Source organism: Xiphias gladius, chromosome 11, assembly GCF_016859285.1.
Source record: "Xiphias gladius isolate SHS-SW01 ecotype Sanya breed wild chromosome 11, ASM1685928v1, whole genome shotgun sequence".
Classification (NCBI taxonomy): Eukaryota; Metazoa; Chordata; class Actinopteri; order Istiophoriformes; family Xiphiidae; genus Xiphias; species Xiphias gladius.
The window spans coordinates 22,409,410-22,437,134 of NC_053410.1; the positions used below are offsets into that span (position 1 = coordinate 22,409,410).

At 40.1% G+C, this 27,725-nt stretch overlaps 1 protein-coding gene across 2 annotated transcripts in view; it reads right to left on the reverse strand.

Annotated features, from left to right (window-relative positions):
* LOC120796548 (inositol polyphosphate-5-phosphatase A) overlaps nt 1-27,725 on the reverse strand; it is a 139,896-nt gene that overhangs the window by 47,679 nt on the left and 64,492 nt on the right. For both annotated transcript variants that reach the window (XM_040139524.1, XM_040139526.1), the window contains exons 5-8: nt 14,385-14,448; nt 12,226-12,329; nt 4,966-5,018; nt 3,809-3,928 (exon numbers count right to left, since the gene is read on the reverse strand). In XM_040139524.1, coding sequence (XP_039995458.1) covers nt 3,809-3,928; nt 4,966-5,018; nt 12,226-12,329; nt 14,385-14,448 — 341 coding nt within the window. The remainder of the gene's footprint in view (nt 1-3,808; nt 3,929-4,965; nt 5,019-12,225; nt 12,330-14,384; nt 14,449-27,725) is intronic.

Consider the following 27,725-nt stretch of genomic DNA (forward strand, 5'->3'; position numbering starts at 1 on the left):
CCGGACCAGCCACTCTGAATGGGGGTTGGAAAAAAGAGACAAACGCCGATACACAAAAGGGATTTTTTTCAAGGAAGAGGAAAAAAAACTGTTGATTTTATCTCATGCTATCATTTCACGGGCTCATTTAGCAGCCATGTTTTCAACACTCTAGAGAGGCCAGGGTTTTCAGCATCACTTTCATGATATCAGCTGTCTCAGGCAGAAATAAGCAAATAAACATACATTTTTACTGCATACCATTCTCTAAAATCATGTCCCTTTATGGCAGTTTGTGTCAGATACTTTGATATTATTCCTTAAATTTAATAACATTTCAAATTAAATATTCTTAAAAACATAAAGCAAAAATATATTTCTTTTATATTGTTTGCAAACAAAATCTATTAAACCAATGATTATATTAATTATAAACCAATGATCTCCGTACATGAAGGCGTAGCTGAGTCAACAAGGTAAATAATGCTTGATGCAGCCCTGTGCACATATGTGCATTTTCAAAGGACAGGAAAATAAGCAGGGAATGCATTTCAAGCAGAGCTTTGCTTGGCTGTCATGGAAGTGGCCCACACATCAGCGAAGGCTATAGAGCAGTGCTTTTTTGATGTGACTCAAAAGTGAGGTCTGGCTGGCTAAACGCTGTTCCTTCTCAGCATTGTTCCCCTGAGGCCTTGAAGCACTTTGGAGATAAACACCGTTTAGCAGTTAAAAGGGCCACAGAGGAAAAGGCTTATCAGATGTGTTCTCAATGGGCTACAAGCTCTATTATTAGGCCTGGGTCCCAGATAAGATGGAGGCTGAAGTTTGATGCCCAGTTGCAGAGCTCTATCCCTTGCACTGATGTGTGATCAGCTCCTGTGCCGGCTGCCTCATGGATCTCAGCTGGTGGTGTGTACAACAGCACCCCTCCCCTCCTCTCCCATTCTGCAATGAGAGATTAGAGCTCAAAGAGGGAGAGAGGAGAGAGAAGAGGGAAGGAGGGGGAGTTTGGCTTTAGATATTCCCCCTGTCCCTTTTCCTGCGCTGTTTTCTGGGGGTAGGAGTCAGAGTTAGGACAATGGCCAAAAAGATGGTTCCCAACCAGCCGCTGAATGGGAACACTGTTGGTGGTAGTGCTTCATTCAAAGCCCGGCCCGGGCACATTGTACTTCCAGATCGGCAGAGGAGAATGGAGTTTGCTGGTGGCTGCCAAAAGGTTAGCAGCCTCTGTGAAAGGACCGACCCATTATTCACTGCCCTTTACAGAGCCCAAGCACCCTTTGTGCTCCTCCTCCCTTCCCTTTGCACCGCCAGCTTTTTCTCACTTTGGCGCTCCGGATCTGCTCCCGACGGTTTCCCCCAAAGTGAGCAACTAAGGCACGATGTCCCCACTATCCCACCCCTGTCTCCTTAGCAAGGAATACCAAGGTAGCCGGAACATATAACGACCTCCCAACCACTGCCTTGCCTCACACCAATTACCCCTCATCCCCACCCGTAAAAAAAAAAAAATGATGATATGGCCCAGAAGTAACAGCAAGGTTACCATCAAAACACAAGGGGATTTAGAAAGAAGGTGCATAGAAACTGCCACTCAACCAGCACAATTTCAATTCAATCCCCTCAGCCACCCAACAAAAACTCAGAGACTCTGCTATTAGCTATATTTACAAGTGAACCTTTAAAAAATAAATTAACTGCAAAAGCTTGATGAAAGCAGAGGAAATACAATGAAAACATAAATGTAAGCAACAACAACAACGGAGGTCCTTTTCAAACTTCATGATGCCTGTAAATCCATGTAAGTTACAGCTTAATAAAAATTGCAAAAACTGCCATATTGTTAAAACACTCCCACTTCCCTGTCCATTAAAGAAGGACCATTCTTTCATCAAATCAAGAAAGAAGCACTGGTAAAATATGACCTCGTAGAGAATACTTTAAAAAGTGCCTCATAATTCATGCACATCAGAAAGCCTGGAGATAATGTATGCCACCCATACACGCATGTAGTTATTCAAAGTCGAGGCGGCAGGGAGCCATGTCATGCATTCTGATGCTATTTAAATGGGAGGTCACCTGCTGCGAGGCTGGTACTATGCTTTTATTCTGTGTTAGCATGGCCAGGTAGGGAACAGGGGTTGCACCATATACTCTATCATTCTGCTCCACTGCAAATGGATATCCCATAACTCACATTACCTGGCCTCTTCGTATATAGGCTGGCTTTACTCAGTGCAGAGTGAAGAAGTCTTTACCATCACTATTACAATTCCTACATCCTCACCAATTAAAAATTAATTAAAAATGTAAAATTTATTCTAAGGGTTGATCCTCTTGGGAGCACAAATGTGCATATGGCATGGTAAAATGCCTATTAGATAACAATACATCTAGAACAGAATTGGAAATTTTAGCCTGATGTTGGCGCTATACAAACAGCCAGGTCATCTTTTGTGGGCTATGAATACCTACAGCAAATTTACTTGGTATCCGGGAATTCATTTTTAATATCTAGTGTTCAAAGCTGACAAACATACCATGGGACTGAACTCATTGAAAGTGTTCAATAGAAAGTGTTTCTCTTCTGGGAAGCACTAATGTGCTTAGGAAACATCATAGCAATCAAATTAGGATGAATCCATTGGGGACTAATGTCATCCACGGTACATTTAACATACAGTTTCTAAGTGTCTGTGAAGGGGAAATTCTGACCTGATAGTTCAAGATCACTAAAAATGATCCTGTAGGGGCCAGGACAATCAATATCAAATTTCTTGTCAGTTTTGTAAGTTCTTTTCAAGATATCTTGCTCTAGACCAAAGTGTTATAGACAGACACGTAGCTGAACAAACCAACCTACGAATATTTCCATCCTCACGCTTGCCAGTAGTGGGACACAAATGAGGATGAATATGGGATTACATCACAAAAAAAGAAATTGTTGTAAAGTAAAGAGCTAGAGAGAGGGACAGAAAAAGAACAGATAAAAGAGACTTGGGAGTTCGCAGACCGTGTAGTGAGTAAGACCCCCTACTTCTACAGACAGATGTAATCCCACTGGTCTAGGACTGAATCCCACCAAAACCTTCCATGCTGTATCTCTCCTGTTCAGTCTCACTCTAATCCTCGATTACAATATAAATACAGGTTTTGTCAGACAAAACTGGGATTTGTGACTAGTATCTACTACCTTTTTGTAGATATGCTATTCACATTCTTTACATAAATAAAAAATATTTATTTATTTATTTAATATTTTTTTCAAAATATATTTTTTAAATTTATTCCTGGGCTCTGATTATAAATGGTACTGGTGCTGTTTGTCTATATGAATTTTACCTGATGAAGACCGGACAAGCAAGGCGTCATAAATAAAGTGAGTTCAAGTGATCAACTGTTTTTTGGGTTCTTTTACAGTCAGAGTTTTTGATTAAACACACTTGTCTATAAGACTCTCTGATGAGCAAGAACTTTATAGAAGTTATTACCTTCCAAATATATCAACAATATTATACAGGTCACCTGAAAAAATGCTGGCAAAGTATAAAGTTTCCTGCTTAATTTACTTTGCTTATGCTTCTTAGTTAAGAGTAGACATGTTACATAGAGAATGAGTCCAACAAACACTGTAAACTATAATGAATTCTGACAAAATCTGGTCATAGTAGACAAAGGGAGTCTCTTCCCAGTCACTGACTTGAATTTGCTTCTTCACTGTAATGTCTCAATTATGTTTGCAGGAGGCTTCCCTTGATCTCATCAAGAATACAGTAGGCAGATGAAAAAAATAAAGAGCAATAGGGGTGGTGTCCGGTGTGTACAGTACCTGTCTAAAACGTAGCCCAGGGCCTTCTGCCTGGTCCCAGAGTAAACTGAGGGGCTTTTCTCCCACGCCACCAGGTTGGAAGCATCATGGAAAAGGTGGATGTTGACCAGATCAAAGGCACTGGGATGAAAGAACATGGTGTGAGTGCGCCTTTTTCTTTCACAACATCACATTTACTGTATGATATTTAACACCTGAGGTTTAATTCCAAGTGACAAGTTATTCTTACTCTACTACTGGTATATTTCTAAAATTAACAACTTGCTAAACATTACTTAAATATCATTATCTGTCCTGACACAGTAAAAAATATTATCCATCAAGTAAAAGGGATAAAATAAAATGTAAAAAGACTCTCTAAGCACTTCTTAACCCAGCCCGTGAACACAGCATATAGCCTTGCCGACGGTAATCTGCTTTCTTTCAGTTTGTCTTGTCAGGGAAAAGCAAGATAGCTCAATGTACAGTGATAAACATAACCCTGCTGATCCTATCAATCTGGAGTAGTTTGTTAGCATAATGTTCACAGGATGACCCAGAGGAATTGGTCTTATCTCAAGGGGTTTATTCTGCAGTGACACCCTGAACAAATGAATACATGCATGGTCTTCCCTATCTCTGCCTAGCCCATCTCTTATCTGATCTCCCTATTCTTCACCAGCGTCTCTCTCTCTCTGCTGCTCTTGTCAAACGTCATGCCCTTATTAAATGCTTACTGTTTCAGCTCTTTAGTTCTCATGTCATCCCTCTATTAAATTACAATCCCTGGCTTCCACCCCACCGCCACCCCCCACCCCCAGCTCTGCCCCACTGGAAGCAAGCGTTTGTATTCATCCCATACAGGTTCAATTGCATGTAATGTTTTTTGTCATGTCATATGCAACTGCTTGACTAACATGATTACGTGTAATCAAATCCCAGCTTGCTTCTGTGGTTCCCTGTCCGGAGAGGATTCAGCAATGTAACTCACTCTCTCAGTCTGCATTGTCTATGATAACCACACAGCACACAGCCCACTGCGGCTTCTGCGTGAAGCCAGACATGACTCACATGGTTAGATCTTCATCCCTAATCACAACGATACAGTATTAATGATTCATGGTTGAACAGAGATGAGGTGGGAAGTGTCACTGAAAGGACTTATTAATAAAACTCACCAGTCAGCCAGGGCCCATCGAGTTCTGATGAATCCCTTTCTGGACCACTTGCACTACAAAACAGAGACACTCAATTTAGCATGACAACGGTAGAATTCGACATTACTAAGGCTTCAATTGTCCCCCCGAGGCAAATTAAAGTAACAACATCAAATGATTTATGGAGGAGAACTACCTGAGAGCCCAAGTTCATATTTTACATTTTCCAACACTATCATGAACTATTTAGTTCAATTTCCATCCAGCAAATTGGAAGAGTTTGAATGAGATGAACCTTTTGAATAAAATCTACTCACTCTCAGAAAAAGGTTGTTGATGGATGGATACACATGAACATTAATGTCAATAGATTGGGAGTGTTGAAAAGTCCGTACTTAGTTACTAAGTAAGTAAATACATTTACTCAAGTACTGTACTCAAGTACTATACTTAAGTACAGTTTTGAGGCACTTGTACTATACCTAAACAGGTCAATCTGATTTTATACTTCTGCTTCACTACATATATATATTATATACACATATACATATATATACATATACACATATATACACATATATATACATATACACATATATACACACATATATACATATACACATATATACACACATATACACACATACATATATATATTATATATATATATTTATTTATTTTTTTTTTTACTCCACTACATTTACAGTATCTGACAGATATATTTACAAATTACTGTGCGCATTGAGATTGTTTCATAGATAGAACTAGCCAAAGGACTAAGAAAATAGGAAAACTAGCTTGACAGTGACCAGCCACAAAATTAAGATGCTGTTTATATGTTAATATATAATTATTTTAATCAAATAATATATTGTATATTTTAATAATAATACAATTTTAAAAAATGGGCCATTCTACATAGTGATGTACTTTTACTTTTGACACTTTAAGAACACTGTAATTTTTTTGATAAAGTAAAAATGTGAATGCATGCCTTTTACTTGTAAAGGATTTACAAGTGACATAAAGGTTTTGAATGCTTTTACCACCATTGTAGATTAGTCATTCAAGTTAACAATTGCTTGGCAGCTATTTTTATAACTGAGTAATAATTTGAGTCATTTTTCAGTCAAAAATGCAACAAGTCTAATTCCAGAATCACTATTGTCAAGTTTTGCTGTTTTCCTTTATCTTATGTGTTAATAAAGTAAAAATCCTTGGCTTTTGGACAGTTTGACAAAAAAAGCAATTTGAATGAAAAATAATAATAAATAATGCAGAGAAATGTTGTATGAATGGCTTCAATACAGAATCTACAGCCTGTACAGGTGAAAGTTATACAAAATATAAGAAGCATACGACTTAGGGTAAATATCTAGTATGCAGCTGTTTGATCAGATCCCACCAGCCTTTAGTTAATTATCCAATCACAAGTCCAAAGATCTTTCTCATACAGCACATGATTCACCATGAAGCTGGTTATTAAATGAGAGACAAATTGATGTTGTGAGTCTTCTCATTCTAAATAGATAAATAAGTCTCTTTCCCGCAGCCTCTCTCTTTTTCTGTCTGCCTCTCTCTGATACTCCTGACGGGGAGTTAACTGCAGTGACGAATAAACTAATTATGGGCCAGGTCACATAATTACAAATTGACTAATTTTATTTAAAAAACTCAGATGCAAATTAAAGGGCTAAGAGGTATTTGATTGCGCGTCACATCTTTCAATCTGCATTAGTAAAAGATTAACTGTATCAAATTGAATTACATTAGCATACTTGAATTAATCCATACTGCCTCAGCAGGATGTATGGGCCCAATTATAACTCGCTGTCCCAATATTGTGACTTGAAAGGAACAAATGGAATTAGATGCAAGTGTCACACCGAATCAAAACTGATTGACCTTATACTTATACTTGAAAATATGCTTTTTAAACTAAGTGAATATATTTAAAAGATAAACACAAGCAATGCGGATTGAGTAACTAAGTTCAGTAATCACATTAACATATTTATGTAAACAAAATGTACATTTAAACTGACTTACACATCACTTTATTGCATGGAAAATCCATTAGTGTACTGTATGCATTTATTGAAGTAAGCTGAGGAGAGAAAGTCTTAGAGGGAGGATGATGAGAAGGGAGAAGATGAAGAGTGAGTGTTTAGGGGGTTGAACTTGCTCGGTGCACATACAAGCTCTGACTGCAGCCAGAGACGTTTAATCTCGATTTAATTTAAAGAGCCATTAACTACAATCGCAGCATTAAAATCCATCACTTCCTTGACACCCGGCCCCAGATTGCCCCATTTCCTCCACGTATGACTGATTGACCCCCTGCTTCATCGCTTGCTTATAAACACGCTCACAACACACATGGTAATCACATGGATGACCATCGCAGTCAAGTGTAGAAAGCATCCACATATCAGGAAGTTTAAAAAAAATACACTCTGCTATCTATTTTTAGCATATATTTAAGTGTTTTAATTTAGGAGTCTCTTTAAGATGATTATCTCACACAATCAATCAAAGTGCAGAAGAAGAAAAGTGTCCCTCTCTACTGGTTGACATGATGACATCATGATTTGGTTGCTGCAGCTGATGATGACACAGATGCTGTCCAGCCCCATTTAATCTCCTGCAGAAACATCATCATCACCCCCCCCCTCACACACACACACACACACACACACACACACACACACACACACACACACACACACTTATACTTTTGAAAAATGGGAGAATTTAGCCTGTTTTCTCTATGATATGCTCTGTCGTTGTTATTTTGAATAGAAGATGTAGCTGGATGAAATGGAAAGTGCTCTGTAATCATATCATATATCAGGTTTGGTGGCTGTAAAGAGTCACTGGGCGGGGATGAGGGTGGTAGTCAAAGGGCAACGGTAAAAGGTCACAAGGCTCGGGTTGACATTGGCTGACCTTCCACAGGTCAGCGATGGCGTCTCCGCCCATGACAGTGATGAACGGCGGCTACACAGTTGGTCACATCCAAGGGTGCTGGGCAATACATACAAGGGCTGACCGCTACACATACACACATACACACACACACGGGAAATGAAAGACATGAGACAGAGCAAAAAGAAAAAAAAAAAAAAAAACAAGATGGGTGGAAAGAGAAACTAGAAACTGTCAGATTCACTTGAAACGGGAGACCACTACATAAAACTCCCCAATTGTGACCAATGGGAAATTACGCTTCTATAAAATGTCAGATGTGATACACTCAGGACACACACACATGATCCTACTCCCAGTTCTTGTCTAAACCACCCTCTCGTCACCGTTTCCCTGTGCTTCCCGGTGGTTCTTTGACCTCTCTTGTATTTCAGCTCAAAGTCCGACCCCCATAAATAATATTATGGCGGGGTGATGTTTTTTTTTTTCCTTTTTTTTGGGGGGGGGTTACCACAAAAGCCCTGTGACAGAAATGCACTGTGAGTAATAAGTAATACACACAAATGCTGATTGATTTGAGCCCCGGTAGACAGTCGCATTTATCTTTATTCCATCATCCAGGGGGGCCCATCAAATAAGAGAGGGCCTCACATAGGGTTTATATAACTGGACGGCACATGACGGTACGTGTGTGCGTGCGGGTGTTCTGATGTATCACAAGTACAGAGAGCAGCCTCTGTCATCGTCACCACTCAAATATTGCAGTAAACACGATGTGAGAATGTCAAGAGCTCTAAAAATGCACACGGGAAGAAGCTGAAAGCAAAATGACAAATTTCAGCAGCCAGAAAGCATCCTAAAAGGGATATTTTTTTCTGATCCTTCTGTATACTAAAATGAGTGAAGAAAGCCTTCATTGGCTTTCATTTGAACATTATCCCCACATTTATGAGCTCCTTGCAGTCTCATGGATCACGCCTGTCATCGAGAATCGCATCTGTGTCACAATTGTCTTGTCTGGTGATAAATGCAAAGAGCATTTTACAAGCAATGCCAGGTCAAATTACTTCATCTCCTTAACGTACGCATCCCATCTATGAATCACATACAGGCTTTAAATCAAAGGAGAAAAATATGAAGGAAGTTAACTTTCATCAGGGGCAGAACTTGAAAGTAATCACAGCCCTGTATCAGAGCTTACTACAGAGGGCACTAAAAGGCTATGAAAAGTCAATGCTTTTATGGACACGCTCATGGTGCCAAACAACAAATAGAAACTCATATGGATGTTGATCTACAGCCTGTCGCCTATTTTCTTCCTTTCTCTTTTTTTGCTCCGGCTGTGTAAAACAATCAATAGCAAGGGCACATTAAGGTCTGGGTCGTATACTTTATTTATATAAGGCAATGACAAATCCTTATGATGCAATGGTTTTTGGAGGCATGTATTACTGCGCCAAACAAATAAATATATTAATGTCCACTAGGGAGATGGAGAGATTGACGGAACAACGGGAAACGACAAGCCGCCAAATCCATCACCGCGACCTTCCAAAAGAAATGTGCCCACAATTTTGTCCACTTCCTTCTTATTCAGCATTTCAATTAATGTCCCGGCTTCTATCCCCTTCACTTACAGCTATAACTCAAGGTGGGATTACGGAAAGAACTGATGTTTTGCATACGGAGGGGTTGTCACTTAAATCAGAATCAAACTAGGAGTAGAAAGGGCCACCAGCAGAAAGTGTATATGTAAGTGATTTAAACCAATATTTTATTTTATGACATTGAGTTTAGCCACTTTGGAAAGCTGAAATAGAAAGCCTTCATGAGCATGATTTAGGTTAAAGGAAAATGTGTCTTTTAGAAACATTATAATATTATTCAGACAAAAAAAAGACTTGTTTAGTTTAATTTCCAGTTGTTCTCTTTCGGCACTGGTTGGGGATTAAGTAGCACGCTCTGAACTGAAACAGTCAGTCACTGAATTGATGAATTGAAAGAAAATTTATCTGCGGCTACTTTGATAATCAATTATCCATCTGAGTCAACCTTCAAGTAAAAAAAGTTTTAAAAAAAAAATTCTGGTACCGGCTCTTTAAATGTAAGTATTTTCTGCTTTTCTCAGTTTTATATCATTGTAAAGAGAAAATCTTTGTGGCTGTGGGAAAATTGGGCAATTTGAAGACATCACCTTGGGCTTTTGGAAACTGTGGTGGAGATTTTTCCCATTTCTACAGATAAAATGATTTATCAATTAATGTTTAAACTAACTGACGGATTAGAAGAATCGTGAATTCAAATAACAGGTAGTTGCAGCCCTACTCTGCGCTAAGAATCTTGTGAGGATTTGTAAATACGGCAACACACTTCATGTGTCGAAACCACTATGCACCACTCGTGCACTGAAAGGTACTGAATGACATTTTGTTTCTGTTTTAAACACACACACACACACACCAACATATACATACCAAGCCCTCCCACAATGATGTCATCAGCATCTCGCTCAGTGACACTTTATTAATTGGGGACTGTAAAGGTAAGACACAAGCAACGAAACACACATCTGTCTCGCACCGACCACCCGAGTTGTCCGCTGTCACTCTCTAACCTTCCCCTGAGGGTTCTGTCTGACAAACTGGATCAGATTCACATACAAGTTTTTATTTGCACTGGAAATGAGTTATGAGCATGTAAACAAGATACCTGGCCTCTGTGTCTTCTCTGTTAACTTTAAATCATTTGGTTCAGGTATCATGACCAAAACCTGATTGAGCTGGGACTCAAGCAACTGGTTCAGGACGGTGTGTGGCATCCAGTCCGGTCCAAGATCCCTGTGTAATAGGATTCCTCAAACCTGCAGATGGATGGCAAATCTAGGCGGTTTCATCTACTAAAAGAGGGCATAAATCACTAGCGGAGGAAGCGGAGACGAGGCAGGGGTTATCACCAGTCTGCCTCCCTCATGAGAGCTTTGCATTAAAGCATTAGTGAAATTAATTCATCTTTCATAAGAGGTTTGAGCAGTATCTGTGATCTATGATAACAACCAATTTCTCACTACGGAGGGGGGGCGGGGGAAGGCAGGAGAAAAAAAAATACTCAGCGACCCTGATAGACTACACAAATCTGCTCCTTTTAAATGGGCTAACATTATCTGGAGTGCTGCTCTCTGGAGCATCATCCCAGATTCATATCCCAGCCGGGAAAGAGGCATAAATCACCGGGCAAAACTTTTCTCATCTGCCCCCCCTACACACACACCTCCTTTCTCTTGACATCACTACCCTCATCCTTCTCACAGTACGCCGTGCCAGGTTTGTTTTGTGGTTTTCTTTGCTTGTCCTGTTAAACGCTGAACAATGCTTTGCTGTAATCATTTTAAATGGCTTTGTGCCTCAATCAGTGTAATTGGTTTTAGATCATCTCTGGAATGGGAAAATAGGAAACCACAGACGTGAGGCTGTTCGGGTGTGTGCAAATACATATGTTTGTGTGTATTTCTAGACTGTCTCAGGGTGGGGGTGGGGGGGTGGGGGGGTGTCCTGCAGTGTGTGAAAGAGACGGAAATTGGGGGGAAGTGTGTGAAGGGGCTGTATCCATATGTTTTGCATATATTTGCGGAGGTGGCCGCCGGAGCATGGTTGACAGATGAGTGGGGAGTGCAGGGATGACACACGGGCAGTCGTGCTCTTTATTACTATATCAGCACTGCTATGCTCAGCGCTCAGCTCCCCCCTGATGGCACACCACACCGAAACCAGGAAACTGAACACAGCGGAGTGAGCAGAGAATTGCTCCACGGGACACAGCAGACACAACAAGGACTTTCTCCGTTTCACAATTTCCGCCAGACACATGGCTGATTTGATTACAAATCAGCCATGTGTCTGCTGTATTGCCTTGAAGCAGAAAAAAAACTGGACTGCAAAACAAAAGAAAAAAAAAGACACAGAAAATGAAACAGCTTTTGAAAAATCAATGAAGAGTACGGAAAAGGAAATCTCTTTTTGATATAAATTATTATCTGAAGTTTGGCATGAATTTCTTTTTAGGGGAAAATATATCAAATTTAATTCATTTCTTTCTTTATTATACACAACATTGAATGATATTTGTGGTAAAAAGGGCAAAAGATACTGTACTTCACCTAGCGATTGATCACCTTTTCAATTTAGCAGCTTTATTAAATCTGCATACTATATACAATGTAAAAGAGCTGTGTGTTCATTTGTCATGACCATGTGTCACAACACGTGTCCACCTTTCACTGTGATATCTGTCAACAGGAAGCTGTGACTATGACACCACCACCATCTGTCAGTCAAGTATGTTTATTACTGAACCAACCTCAGGAAAGTAATCCTGTGGAAACTTTTCCTTCTCCAGCGTAGGTGTGCTTTCTAGTGTCTCTGAGCAGGTTTCCTTCCCCACCACCTTCTTGAATTTCTTGGCTAAAGGGGAGATGGCGGGAAGAGAGACGGAGACAGAAAGAGAGGGGGAGATAGAGAGCAAGGAAGAAGGACAAAGACAGTTTGCCGTTACAAACAAGCAGGTTAATTTTTCGAAGCCCCATGTGTGATTTACAGTCTCCTAATCCCATTAGAGTTTAGGGAGAGCAAGAGCAACCTGGCCCTCTTCAGACAATTGCCCCACCTGCTGGTCAGAATGAGGAACACCTGTATTCAGCTAAAAGAAGAGTGTGAGAGGTCCCAACGTGGGTAAAACAAAAATTTTAAATGCCCTTTTTTTTTTTCTTAATCTAAGAGGAAGATTGCTGTGGTTTGTGAATACTGACTCAAATGAATCAAGAACATATCTACATATATCCTGAGTAAAGATGTAACTCTCATATGCACATGATTTCTTCTAACTAAGATTTTTGAAAGCAAAGCAGTAAGCTTGCACAAGAGCACAGTTTGCTACCTACCTACATTTCCAAATTGGAGTTGTGCTAGATTACGTACTCAAGTAACTTTTAATTCACTCTGTGTTTACCATAACATGGACATTAAATAACAAGGTCCACAAAGAAAAATGCTTCTTTTGAAGTCTGTCCATCCTGGAAGACAGATTCATCATCTCTTGGTCTTTCTGTGGTTTAACATTTTTATTGTGGGGTATTTCCTTAATGGAGTCGAGCATCTAAGGCTAGAGTGTGTTGTGTGTTGTAGAGATTGGGAAGTCCCCCGTTGTTAAATTGTGATTTGGGGCTATATAAATAAAATTGTCTTGACCTGAAAGTGCAACAGAACCAGTGTGACCACAAAGTCCATTGTCAAGCTCATGTACAAACAATGCTGCCCAGACTGAGCTGATTTAATGTGTGTGTGAGGAAGAATTGGTGTCACTTACAGGTACAACAACATATTGTTGTGATAAAACAATCATTTTGACAGTATCAGCAAGATCAAAATATTAAATAAATCTGATCATTTTAATTTTTCAGTTTAGTTTTAGATAAAGAACTAATTATAAAAAAAATGCTTTATTTTTTCCTTTGAAGAGAGTCTATTATTCGCATTTTGGAATAAAATGTATGAGAAAAACAATTTGTAAAAAGGAGGAATGGTGAAAGTTGAAAAAAAATAAAGTGAACGTTTCTAACTGTGGACCCGGTTTGAGTATTGTATCCATTATACCTGCAGGGAGACTGCATTGTTACACCCGTGAATCGAGTTCACGTTCAGTCTCAGCAGGAACCTTCATTTCTACAAGTCTCTCTTGATGAGCCTCTGATAGGCCTTTATCACAGCAGACATTCTGACATGTGACAGGAGGAAAATCACAAGTGTAAATAACAAAATGAATGATGGCTGAAATCTGTTTAGCTGTTTCAGTTTCAGGGTGCTGGTATTGTACACGCTGGCTCGCTGTCACACTGTCACGGCTTACGGGGACAGAACAAAGCCATTGTTGATGTTATTAGTAACACCTGTTCCTTTCCTGCTGTGACAGGTCAAAATGTCTGCTGTGAAAAAGGCCTGTTACAAAAGAAAACAAAGCTGCAGTTTATGTACTTCTGATTTGAAATCAGATCTTTAAAGTAAGTGTGTGTACAAGGGGAGTGGTCCTCTCCCCCCTTGACCCCTCCCCTACTATCGCCCTGTCCTTCACTGGAGTAACTGGTGCTAATGCTGACTTTGGTCTAATAGGAAGCGAGGTGCCTCCACATCTATATCCCTTCTTTAATTAGCGCGGCCGCTAGACCCCGGGGCCCTCTGACACCACAGGCTGATGAGACCACTGTAACTGTCCAATAACCCGCCACACGCCATTACTGTAAGCCCGAAATCTTATGAATTAAATCCTAATATTAATAAGCATTACCATTCTGTCCCGCTCCCTTTACATTATCCTCAAAGCCAATCTTAGCTCACTGGTTTTGATGGAAGCGGGAATAGCCTGCAAATGGTTGTGTGCGATAGGAGGGGGCACAATGTGAGGATTTCATTTCGAGACAGTGGTGATGATGTATATGAGGCAGTGTGTTGGAGGGAGGTGCTCACCTTTGAAATCAAACTGGTGGATGTTTTTCAAAGACTCGTGGATAAAGTAGAAACTTCCGAGAGCCTGCAAAAGGAAAAGAATTTGTGAGACTTGACAGATTTTTCCTCTTTTTCTTAAGCTATTCATTTTTGGCTGGATCTGGATCCAGTCCCGATATATCAAATCACTTCACAGAAGAAGATTCTCCACATGAAGGGGGGGCTAAAACTCCAACCTTTCCAACCATTTCTGCTAAATTTCTAACTTATCACATTATTTCTCTAGTTTCCAACATCGCGGCTCATAACCTTTTCACTGTGCTGAATGTACAAAGACCCTAATGTGAGAACGCTCGACTAATAAACTGAGCTGAAAGTAAAGAGCTCCACTCTTTAACACACTCCACAGCACACTTCCCACAGCTCCATTGAATGGGGAGCCACAAACACTACACACCATCAACTACACAACAACAGGTGCAACATGCTCTCAGTACAGTACACTCAGTGCACCCCATTTTCGGGCTCAGTCTTCTAATGTGGCGAGTCAACAATTTGAGCTTTCAAAGGACACATTCAGATGGACTTTTGAATGAGCAAAGATCAACTTCAATAGGCTTAAAATCTTAATTTTCCCTGTGAACAATCAGGAAACTTTCCCAGTCGGTGGACAAGCCAATCAAAGTCTGTGGGAAGAAGTAAGAGTCGTGCAGAGGGGGATTTGATGCGGTTCACAGTCCACTTCACTGCTTTCTGTTGCCCTCTTTACATTTAGGGCAAATGGAGGCAAAGCTCAAGCTCAATCCCCTGTGTCTTTGAGATAGCAGACCTTTGGCTTTGGGATAATTCTGAGTCTCCTTTTCCCCTCAAAGAGCGGCAGAGGGTGGTGAGGAACTTTTACTATAAAGACCAGAACGACCAAATTAAAACATAAGTAGGTAGAGTGAGAAAATCATGGCAAAAGACAAAGATTTAGATAAGAAATACACTGACAAAGCTAAAATGAGGTAGATAAGAGTGATCCGAAAGATATTACTCCCATGCTCCGGTACAGTAAAAGGGGTTGAAAGGGTGTGATCCAAAGAAGGAGGAGACATCTGTAGAATAAAAGGCCCTCATGGAGGAGGATTTAGTGTTTTTTGCGTATTCCTATTGAGGCCGGGGGCAGACGCTTCCCTTTCCGACACGCTGGGAGAGAGTTGGGTCCAGCCTGGCCTCTGCATTATTTATGAGTGCCGGCGCATCTTGAGATTAAACATTTGCTGATTTGTCAAAAGCACAAACATGAGGTCCTGCCCATCTCCTTGACATATAAGTTCAGCCGACGGAAAACACTGTCGCACATTTAATTGATGAGAACAGCGGCTGGTGACCCAAAACCCCACCGCACTCCCCTCTCTCCGTCATTCCTTCTCCTGCTCTGACGGAGGACAGAGAAAAAGGGAGGAGGGGAGGCGAGGGGGCGCATATGAGAGGGGCGTTGGGCAAACGCAGGACTCAAGGTCACAGCTTTTCAATTGCGAGAGGACGGCTTCCAGGAAGGCCCCTTACACTCGTTTGTGCTCGCTTGTCTTTATGTTCTCTTTCACCTTAAAGTGCCAACACCAGACCTGGAGACAGAGATGTATGCGAAAACAGGGCAAGGGAAGGAATTTATTTGTCAAAATGCTGCCACTATGCTTACTGCTGCTGCTTTTGTGAATATTTCAGTGGCTAGTGAGATAAAAATGACGGTGTTGAAATATGATATGCAGGAAATGATGGAGGAAAAACAGAGATATCTCTGTCTATTACAAATTAAATTACAGTGCTGCATTTTTTTCTGCAAGTACTATTACGGCTTGATCAACAGAAAATGAATACACAAAAATTTCAGCAATGGATTCATGGTTTATTTATCAAGGAAAATTGTCAAAGAGGATTTTATGCTATTCTCAATTTTATAGGATTGCGAATGATAAATTACTGTAAATTACTGTTGAACAAACAAAAAAGCAATATTAAGATTTCACCTTGGGTTCTGGGAAACTGTGATGGACATTTTTCACTACTTCCTGACTGCCAAACAAAATGATCAATCAGATAATTAAAACATAGTCATATACTCAATACAGTAATGACTGTAAGGACTCCTGAATAATGATTCTCTGCAAAAAAATAAAAATACGTAAATAACTGATTGATTGACCCTTCACTTTAATGCCAAATAGCCACTGTCTCTCTTGCAGTGGAAGCTGATCCCTCTATATGCCCTCACTCCCTGAGACTACTAAAAATAAAATTAATATGACATCAAACAAATCGGCATGAATCAATTTTCAAATAAATGATAAACAACTATGCTTAAGTGGCTATCTGTGTAATCGCAAAAATCTACTTAACCCTCAGCCCTGATAAATATTTATTCGACATCAGGGTTCAGAACCTAGCAGCTCCCTCTCCTCTCCTCTGCCTCCCTCCTGCAGTCTTCATGAAGAAGCTATTATATTAGCAGGGCGCAATTAATCCATTTGTCTCCTTACATGACAGGCTCAAAATATTCATTAGGGCCGGACTGCGCTGACAGGCCATGCTTATCTTTTACCAGTAGCTTTACAATGGCCTGTGTCAAACGTATGTTTGTCACGTCCCTCTTTATTGATTAGTTGTCAGATTCACTTGAAATAATTAAAAGTATATTTTACATATTTATAAACCCCACTGCCACGGCGGCTATTAATTTTCCATTAGTAAAACGCAGTCTATTAAGTGCACCATGAGGGCCATGGGGGAGGAAAGGGGAAATGAGTAATAACCATAATTGTAGACAGAAAGACAATAACCGCACCATAAAAGCTTGGGTTTTATGACTCGTTCTGGCAATGCTATCTCTTATCACGAGTCATATTGGCTACACCACTCACAGTGAAGGGCACAAAGACACAGCAACTGGGTTCACTCTTCATGTGCATGTTTGTTTGCGTGTGTGTGTGTGTGTGTGTGTGTGTGTGTGTGTGTGTGTGTGTGTGTGTGTGTGTGTGTGTGTGTGTGTGTGTGTGTGTGTGTGTGTGTGTGTGTGTGTGTGTGTGTGTGTGTGTGTTGCGTGCTAGTGTGTAGTTGACATTTCCAAAACCCCTTCAGATATGGGCTGAACAAGTCCCAATAGACTGGCTGGCGGAAAATAGAGACTTGAGAGCTGCAGTACATAGCCTGCATACTTTGCTCCGCTGAATGCTTTATCGATACCGAGGGCTCCAAAAATTAGTTCCTGCCGAAGAAGAGAAGCAGGAATTCTGTGACCTCTGAATAGATTTTCTGCGTATAATGTGAAAAATGAGCCATAAAGCAAACATAAAAGTAATAATTTTTCTTCAAGGTCTCACCTCCAATCTGTGCTAAGGGAGAGTGGCCAGTCCCAGGAGAGCTGACACATACACACTCCAGTGTCATCACAGTGTCACTGTACAACTTCAGAGGGTAATGTTCTGCCGTCCCCAGACACTTGCAAAGTGTAGGATTATGGGTTTCTGGAGCACAGCGATGAGAACATGTGTCCAGTGAGTGTTTTAATAGGAAAAATAAATGATACACTCTAAAAGCACCACAGCAAGGGAAGCCAACTCAAATATGTTAGCTGTTAGTTTTAATCGGGATAGTATTCTTTGTTTTATCTGTGTTTAGTACAGTATGTGTACATTAGCACTTGGTACACAGAATATTTCCTATAAGGTGTGTTTTGATTGCTTATTCTCTACGAAAGGAGGAGGAGGAGGAGGAGGAGGATACTACTCCTACTACTACTACTTCTTTGCTGAAAAACATCACCACAGGAAAAGAATGGTAAACTGAAGCAATAATAAGGAGATTTTGTTGGGTTTTTATTTTCGAATGTCACTGTCCAGGTCTTTTAATCTTCTCTAAGTGCTACTTGCTTTTTCATTTTTTGGCTCCGTTTCGACTCATTCTGTCTTGTTTTTGAGTTGAGGATATTTGGTGCTTTCTCAGCCTCCAAGGATAATTCTGGTTTGTTACCACTTGAATTTTACTTTTATAGGTTCCATAGCAATAAGATTGTACTCATCGAAGCAACTGAAAAAATCTGGCAACACAGCAACTCTGTGACAACGAAGTCAGCCGGGGCAAGGAACACGAGCAGTCAGATGATCAGACAGATTGTAAAGGTTAGTCCGGTCATGGAAAGCAGGATGTAATACTGAAAGTGAGCCCAACAAAACACTGGTTATAATCCCTCACAGGCTGAATTTATTTGTTTATTAATCAATCAATAGTCAATCAACAGAAAACAAAGTGGCAACAATTTTGATGACATTTTTTTAGCAAAAAGGCAAAAAATTCCCTCTCAATTGTGACTATTTGCTGGTTTTCTTTGTTTTCTATGATACTAAATTGGATCTCTCTTGGTTTTGGAACATTGGTCCGACAGAACAAGCAATTTGAAGAGGTCATCTTGGGGTGTGAGAAAATATGGTGGGAAAATTAATCTATTTAGTCAGTTATTAAGTTATTTAATAAATTTGGCCGACTTATTTGGCTTGAAGGTTATTTCTAACCTGCCTGAGAGTCTGAATGCTCTAAGCGATAATGCCCAGCTCTCAGCAACAGCTTGGTGTTTACGGTCTTATTAGTACAGACAAGAAGGATCGCCAAAACTACAAAAATTATACTCAAGTTATCATAAACTGCATTTATCCTTTAACAGCACTTAACTTTAAAGTGATACTTGCAGTGTAATCACAGTTATCTGTGTGTGTGTGTGGGCTACAAGGCTCATTACAGGCACCTCAGAGAAATATCTCCGCTGGGTTTTCAGTGGCATTTTGCCTTCTACAGCAGAGACAAAATGGGCTGTTTTCCAGTTTATATCTCATTGCTCAGAAATCCCTGGAGTCCCCTAATCTGTCAAATCACAAGTGATGCCACACTTCCACATAAACCTGCACATAGAAACATAACCACAAAAAAAAACTCACGAATTTACACACACACACACACACACACACACACACACACGCACACACACGCACACACGCAGTCTTATTGGAAAGGTCAATCAGATAGGCTGTCATGAAGAAATGGTGTTGCGATATATCAGAAACACATGCTATGTCAAAACAGATTAGAGCAGGAGGCACAGACATAAGCTCTGACTAATAGGTACATAATATCGTCATTACTCACTTAAGACTAGCATTCATACATGACCAAATACCAAACATACTCCAAATCAAAGTGTAAAGGGTAAATCCTTCAGCAGACAATAGAACAGCACACTATGTGCTCTGATGACATCTACCACATATCTATTTCAAGATCAGCCATCTATGTCCCAGCAAGGGACCCATTGATATGCAGGATCTGGGGGTAGAAGAGCACCTTCACAGGAGCCTCTCTGCACAAATCTCCAATACTGCACAAACAGCCTGTTTGTCATCCCCCGGCAAGGAAAACAGCCCAGCACAAAAGTGAGCAGCATCAATAGAGGTGGCTTGCTTTTTCAGCCCAGAGATGGGGAAGCCTTAGTATTTTCTACCCCTCCTGAGCCCACCGCCCATCCTGGGCTGCCATATGTGTTTGCCAAGGCCCTCTCCCAGTGCCATTGATTGAGTATTCAGAGTATTGAGCCACAGTGTCTATTATTCATCGGCTGCCTGGAAGGCCTGACTGGATACACAGACAAAACTCTCATTAAAACTTCCTCTGTCACTTCCTGTGATTTGAAAGCAGCCTGTGTGTTGGAGCTATCCGTCACGTCCTGAAGGAGCTCTTGTCTCTGGGGTGTGTGTGTGTGTGTGTGTGTGTGTGTGTGTGTGTGTGTGTGTGTGTGTGTGTGTGTGTTGGGGGGCATAGGTAAGGTAGGGACAGAAGGAAGGAATTAGATTGCTCAAAGATATACTAAAAGGAAACATTTTAACATAAATTTACTTATTTATTTCACAGTAATTAAGATTTAAGTTAAGCTGACTCTCCTTAATGCTCTTCCACAGCCCCCATGAGGGACCTCGTGAACAAACCTCGCAAGAAAATTGGTTTACATGGCAAATCAGGACTGGTATTGATCCCTTGCAATTAAAACAGGAGCAGCAGATCCTCTTTTCTGATTCACTGGCAGACCACCTGAACCTCAATTTGACTGGTATTGTGGCTACAGTGGATAATACTGACCTCTAGCATTAGAATGTTGTCAGATAAGGCCTTTTACACTGAGATGCTGTAATAATATTTGCATCTGTAATACATGATTACAAAACCCTTCAGCCACATCAGAGCTGCAAGACTGTAATGGTCATTGTAAAGAAAACCAAACAGACAGATAAACCAAAGTATTAGACAAACTGAAATTTTGACCTGATGATGAATGGAGAAAAATGAAAAGTCAGGGGATCACCGAAGACATTATGATCCATCCTCTGGGGACCATGAAAGTCCATCTAATATTTGTTAGGCTATTTCAATATGGACCGAAGTGGTGGACTGACTGACCGACATTGACATCCCTGGATTCACATATGGAAATCATTGTATTTTCTACATTTCCCAAACCCAAATTCCATCTATTTATTTATGGTCTATTTCAAGTAAACCCCCATTGTTGTATGGATCAGTAATATTACCTGTATTTTTAGCCCTGTAGAGCCTGCAGGTTTTTGGCAGAGTGTTTCCGGGCTTCTACTTCATTATTCTAAAATCTCCCAGAATGCAGAGCGACATGCGCTCATGATTGATCTCAAAACCACTGATTTTATTTTCTTTTGAGGAAAATATTATGGATGGGTCTAAACAAGGCATAATTGGCCAAACCCACGGCAGCGCCTGACCTGCCAACAATCCAGACCCACTCCCAAGGTTGGCTGCCTCCCTGGGAAATATTGTGCATTAATTTCATTTAGTCTCCCCTCCAACATTCAATGGTAGAAGTTAATTAAATTGCTTGTCCATTGTGTTCATCCACTTACAAAGTTAATGATATTGTGCCGGGGAATTAAAGAGCGTTTTATAAAGCACACGGGATGGGAGCTGGCAGGCACTACATTGCCCAGTTGAACCTTGTCAGTCGGCGGGCCTCTGGACCCCCTAATTAGCAGTGAAATGGATGCTTCCATCTGCCAATTTCCTGCCACGCTCATCAGTCCTGCAGTCGCTCCCTTAACCTGCCCGGCAGAGGGGTCTAAAGCAATAAAACCATCACAGCAATGACATTCAACAAAAAAAAAAAAAAAAGTGTATAGGCGTATACATGATATGACTCAGACTTTAAAAGAGCTTCTTTATAATGCTCAGACTTTTTTTTTTTTTTTTTGCTCTAGACCACATCACTAGCTTCTTCAGCATAACTCAGATGGAAGACTTTGATAACTTTGTTAAAAATGTTCCATACACACAGTAATAGCACCTCATTTCTATTTTCAGAGAGGGTGGTTTGAATAAATGTCTTCTAATAAAGCAATAAGAAAGAAATGTGGTGGTGCACATTTGGATGTAATACATGCTCTATACTTATAGAAAAGGTGCATCACTCCAGTCTTAAATAAAGAATAATAATCTAAATTCAGTTCAATGCACGATTTCTGCACATCCCCCACTTTCCACTAAGGCACCAGTGTCCTGTTCTGATAGAATGATTAATGCCCATATATATTCCAGTTGCGTATTTACTTATACCATGTTGCTACTTCAGCAGCTTTTAACGAGGACATAAAAACTGAGGATCAAAGTAAATGGGATTACACCTGTGGGGTCTGTGCTGCTGCTGACCTCTTAATGAGGCTGGGCAAAAAAATGGTACTTTGCATGACAGAAAAGCCCGTATGAATTCATGGTTAGATTAATATTAAATGGAGGCATGGGGAGGACATTTTTGCTTGGAACTTAATGCAGGTACACCTTACATATGAACTGCAGGTTCAAAAGTAAAAAACGGCTAATGCAACAGCCAGTGGTGATGCTGGTTAGTGAGATCAGATTAGGATGTTGTTCCTTCTAGTGTCAAGTATCAAGTATCGGTTAACAAAAAGCTGATGTTCAACAAAGGGTCCTTTGCATATTTAAGTTATTTGTGTTTATTTATGTGACTCTGAACCAGATTTAGCCTAAATCTAATCTTGAAGGGGCATTCCACCAATTTCACACATCACGTTTAGTTCACTTGTCAGCATATTTGGCGCTCGGCCCATACTAGAGACAACAAGTCGCATAATGGGAAGTATAGGAATCAATGTTTTTGGAACTTCAGCCATTCTAGAGACTACAAGTCAGGGTATCTCGGCATCTACTGCTCTGACTTTGACCTCTTTTATTTTTAAAAAAAGGAAAAATCTCTAGTCAGTCTCCCAGCTTCATGGAAGCACAATCCTAAATCACCTGCGTACACCTTTAACCTTAAAAGCCCAATCTTTCATCCAGAATCTAACCTTAACCTCACCCACATTCTAAAGCGAAACTGCAGTTTTAAGAACAGACTATCTTCAGTATACACTGTTGTAACAGTAGTGTCAGAATCACTTGATGCTGAGCAGACAGTTGTAGTACTATAGTTAGTGACAAACAGTAACATTTTTTTAATTACTCAACCAAATAGACCAGTTTGAAAGATGACATCAGAAATGTTTAATATTTTCATATTTTTACAATATATTTTACAATATATTTTACAATATACTGTATCTTCATTGCCTCAAGTGGTCATCAGGACCTTGTATTCATATTATATATTATCTTCAGTGTTTAAGAGTGCTTTAACCTAATTAGAGAGCAATGTTATAGACTACTCTGTTGTGTCTCATGCACTGGTGAATTGCTGTTGACTAGAGCAGTTTAACAAAGTAAGCAGAGCACTTTTAAGATCAGCCAAACAAATGATTCACACACACCTATGCTAAGATTTTTCTTTAATTTCATAATAAATCTCAGGTCAAAAACACAGCACTGAACAATTTAATCAAGACAGAAGCACAACTAGTACTAAAACAGGATGTAAAATTCATTCAGTGACAAACAGTGAAGAGCAATATGTGGGACAATTATAGTTCTAAAGGGAAATTTTACAATGTCCGTCCCTGCTAACAAGGTCAACTTCTCAACCCTAAGTGTATTAGACAAATGCAATTGGGCATGAAAAGACCTTTCTTTCTTTCTTCACAGGAAAATAATCTTTTGAAAGCAATCTTCAAATAAACCGTTGATCGTGGGGGCCAGCATGGTAAATGTCCACTTTCTTTAAATAACTATGCTGTCTCGGCTTGACAAAATCATTGTTTTAAAAGGGGATATGAAGATGATGAATATTTACCTTATTAGATTGTTCCCAGAGATGAAAAATCAAAGCCTGAAAAAAACTGAGGTATCCATTAGTAATTAAAGCGACATTACCTCCTCTCTATTTTCTCAGGCCGCTGCTTGGTTGCCAGAGCCATTATTCAATCGTTTCGGTTGCTGGGGGATAAAATGCCTTTAATATACTTATGCTCATTAATGTAAATCATATTTGGCTATGGATGTCCAATAATCAAAAAGAATATTTCAGCTTGTAATTCCCTGTCTGTAAAAGTATTCCCATTAGGGGAAGAGGCCCATGCAAATGACAGGTCTTTGAGCTCATTGATTTTTTTTTCCTTTTTTTTTTTCCATTTCTGTATTTTGGAGAGGCAGCTAATGTTGTCATGGACTGTTCATCAATCTATATTATTATCTGATTTAATATTGCTCCTATTTATGCGGCCTCATTTGTGAAAGAACTGATTGAATTAGGATCATAAAGGCTGTAGGGAAAATGGAAGCAATATAATTTTAACTGATTACTGTGGTTGAAAGAAGACTGTAAAGAAGTTTGAAAAGTTTTTTATATTGACTGAATGCACAACTTGTTCAAGAGTCTTTAATGAATGCTTTTTTAAAATTTTAAACACGTTACTGCATTTGGAGAGGTGAATCACATGTGGACACAGACATGTCAACATCTGGGGTAGAGTGACCGGTGACACAAGCAACTTCCGATGTCAAATAATCTGTATTGAGCAAACTCTACTCTCCCTAAGGACAACAGGATAGCTGTCAGAGCTGTGATGTCAGGTGGAAAAGTAATCAGTCAGCTTCTGTCCAGAGGCAGTTTTGATTCTGTCCCTGTCCCATGCTGCCTGTGGCTAGCTCATGTGGCCTTGTAGTGACAAAGAGGCATCCTTGGCTGCCCAATGAGATACAGCTTTATTGCACAGTCCCATAATGAAATATATTAGTTTGCTGCATCTTAGTGGCATCACTTTGTCACTTTTGAGAAGAATTTATCAGGAAGGTCCCCATTTCTCTGCATCAAGAGCCCTTCCTCCACCCTTAGTACAAACACAACTCTTCCTAACTGAAGGCAACATCGTCTAGATCATGAGCCATCTCGTGAAACATCTATAAAATATGACATCTTCCACGGCACAGGGACAATCGATGGCGGTCTACAGTATGTCTTTGGGCCCAGAGACTGGGAAGCACTCCTCTGAAGATCAAGATGAGAAGTCAACCCATCAGAGGAGAGGGTTCAGTTTTGAGTTTGCGCTCAGAAAAATCATTTTTCCCTCTCAATGTATAAGAAAATAAGCAGCTTTCTGTCTGTGTGCTGTCTGGGTATGAGCAGAGGCGTTCTTGGAACACAACAGTGACCACAGGACCGTGAAGCTTTAGAGGAGTCTGCAAAAACACACGCAGTGGCTCGTCTCAGTCTAAGACGCCCGTCCGGTGGCTCTTTTTGGCCTTCTTTGTCTTTATGTAAAAACCAATGCTCGCCAATGATGTGTTATGTAAAATTCCCAGAGGCTTGATTTAAATGGTTGGATATCCTCCATGCTAGCTTAGTTATACTCCAGTGCATCGCCCCTAAGAACACATGGACGCTGCATGAAAAGCAAATGTAAATGCAGCCTCAGCTTCTTAGATAACAAGAAATTATGTCATGGGTTTTTTCCTTCTTATTGTATTATTATAATAATAAATAAAAAAGAGCGAACAACGGAGGACTTTTCTTACGCAGATGTTTCTTTTTATCCGTACAATCGCAGCATCCGGCCTTTTTCCGTGGCCCCTCTTAAAAGACAGCTTTAAGATGTGAGTGAGCAGAGGTCCTGTGCCAGGGGCAAGAGTGGCAGCAGACCCACGTCTGCTCTCCTGTAAATATCACACACTCAGAAATGTGGGAAGAAAAGAGGATTTGGAGGGGCCCATGCAGGTCTGCAACAAGTCTCCTGGGCCGCCCCTTTGAGAGCTCGACAGATGACCAGGTGGTACTGAATTGTATATCATTGAGTCATGTGTAAGTAGAGGAAAATACACAATGTACAGTGCATCTGTTACATCTGAGAACAAATCAAACTCAATACTAGACATGAGTTTGGCTTTGCAGTAGCCATCATTAGGATTTATCAGAGCAGTGACTGTGCACAAACAAGGGCTAAAAAATTAACAACCAAGCTACAGTAGAAGTAGCGTAGTTTCCCCTCTCACCTTTAAATTTTGTTGGGGTGAGATGTAGGTGAATTACCTAATGATACATTATTAATACATCTATGGTTAAGGTTAAAGTGCTATTTCATAAAACTTCTTCTGAAGAGATGTCTTCCTCTGTTCAGTGGATTAATAAGTCTAACTCTCTAAGTTTTTGTGGTAATTTACTGTTTTACTGTTTATATATTACATAGTTTAGTAAGCATATATTGTTTGTAACTAGTGTTACTGTACAAGCTGTCCTGAGCTATGTATTTGTTGCTGCCATAAGAACAAACATTAAATAAGTAAAAATGTGAATTGGCTGAAGGGATAGATTTGTCTCTTCTAAAAAACTTACAGCTTGAAAAGTAGAGTCAGCTAGCTAACTGCTACTTTCATGTTTTTGTGTCTAACTAGCTAGCCAGCAAGCCATTCTGCGATGCATCTGGTGTCAAAATTACGTAACAACTAAAAATCACCAGTGACGTTAGCGTGCGTGATTTGTTTTCGCGTCTAATAAGTCACACGTTTTTAAAAAATGAAATCACAAACCTCATTAGTACAACTACAATTTGCTGCTCAGAAACAGCACAGTCCTAATTTCTACTCAATTGTGTTGACTTGTCAAAGTGGCTTGTTTAGAAGAGTGGGTCACAAACTTTCTCTTTGTCATGTCCCTCCCATGGAAGCTAAAAAAAGTTATCTTGATCTAAATAAATCTTGTTGACCTGACTTGATAGCCTTGCTAGTAGCAGAGCACTCCTTTTCTACTGATTGTTTCTTAAATCAATCACATTCACAGCACTTTTTACACAGCAGACATTTTGACTTGTCATAGTAGGAAAGGCACAGGTGGAAGTAATGACATTAACGAGGGCGCCATTCCAGCAATTAATTGCGTGCAATGTGGCAATTAATGTGATTAGTTACACCTGTGTTTGACTAATTAAAATGTCAAAAATGCTGTTAAGAAAAGGATGTATTCAACTTTAGTGTTCCTCCACATTTTACGCCAGGTCATGTTTGCCCCAAGATGGCATGGACCCTAGTTTGGCAACCCCTGGTTTAGACAGTCAATCAGCTTTTCCAACCCACTTTTTCCCAAAAGCTTTGGATCTCCAATAAGGCCACCAGACAAATCCGCTGAAAGGACCTTGATTGATCCTCTATATAAACCATTATCCATACATTTCTTTAAGCTCATTCCACAGATTTATGCTCATAATGTCTCAAAGGCACGCTGAAAAGAGACAAGAAGACTCAGTTATCTGCAGCTCAAGCATTCTAAGAAATGCTTCATTTTCAGTAGGCTAAAGCATGCTTTGAAAAGTGCTTTTTCTCCTTTTCAGAAATGTAATTAGGCGGTTAAAATTAAGAGCTTGAATTTAACGGAAAGAGCATAACATCCAATCTAATTAGAGGGATCTTTAATGAGTTTGTAATTAGCTACATCACGGTGTACACAGGGCGCCATTGTGGCTTGAACTTGTGTAGGGACCCTGCTGACTGGAGCACCCTTTGTGTTAGATTGGTTCCCATTTGGGAAGCATTACTCTCTGAAATATGCGCATTGCTTTATATATTTTATAAAACACCATTTGGATATATGCTGGGGGTCAGACAGAGGTTTGGACTGCTCATCAGGTTTACTGTGTAACTTTTAGACAAGAAAAAAATGTTGCAGCAAATGACAAAAGTTTCAAGTATCACATGAAGCAAAAGGTTCTGTGGATGCAGACTGTCTGGTTAAGAATCAAGTTTCAAATGAATTCTCATGAGAGTAAATGCATCTCTGCTTCAAGCTGCTGTCAGGCAACAAACAGAAGAACATACCACATAACACAAGGGCAACAAACCCAACTAACATTGGGGTGAGTGAGTGTAGTCAATAAATGTGCC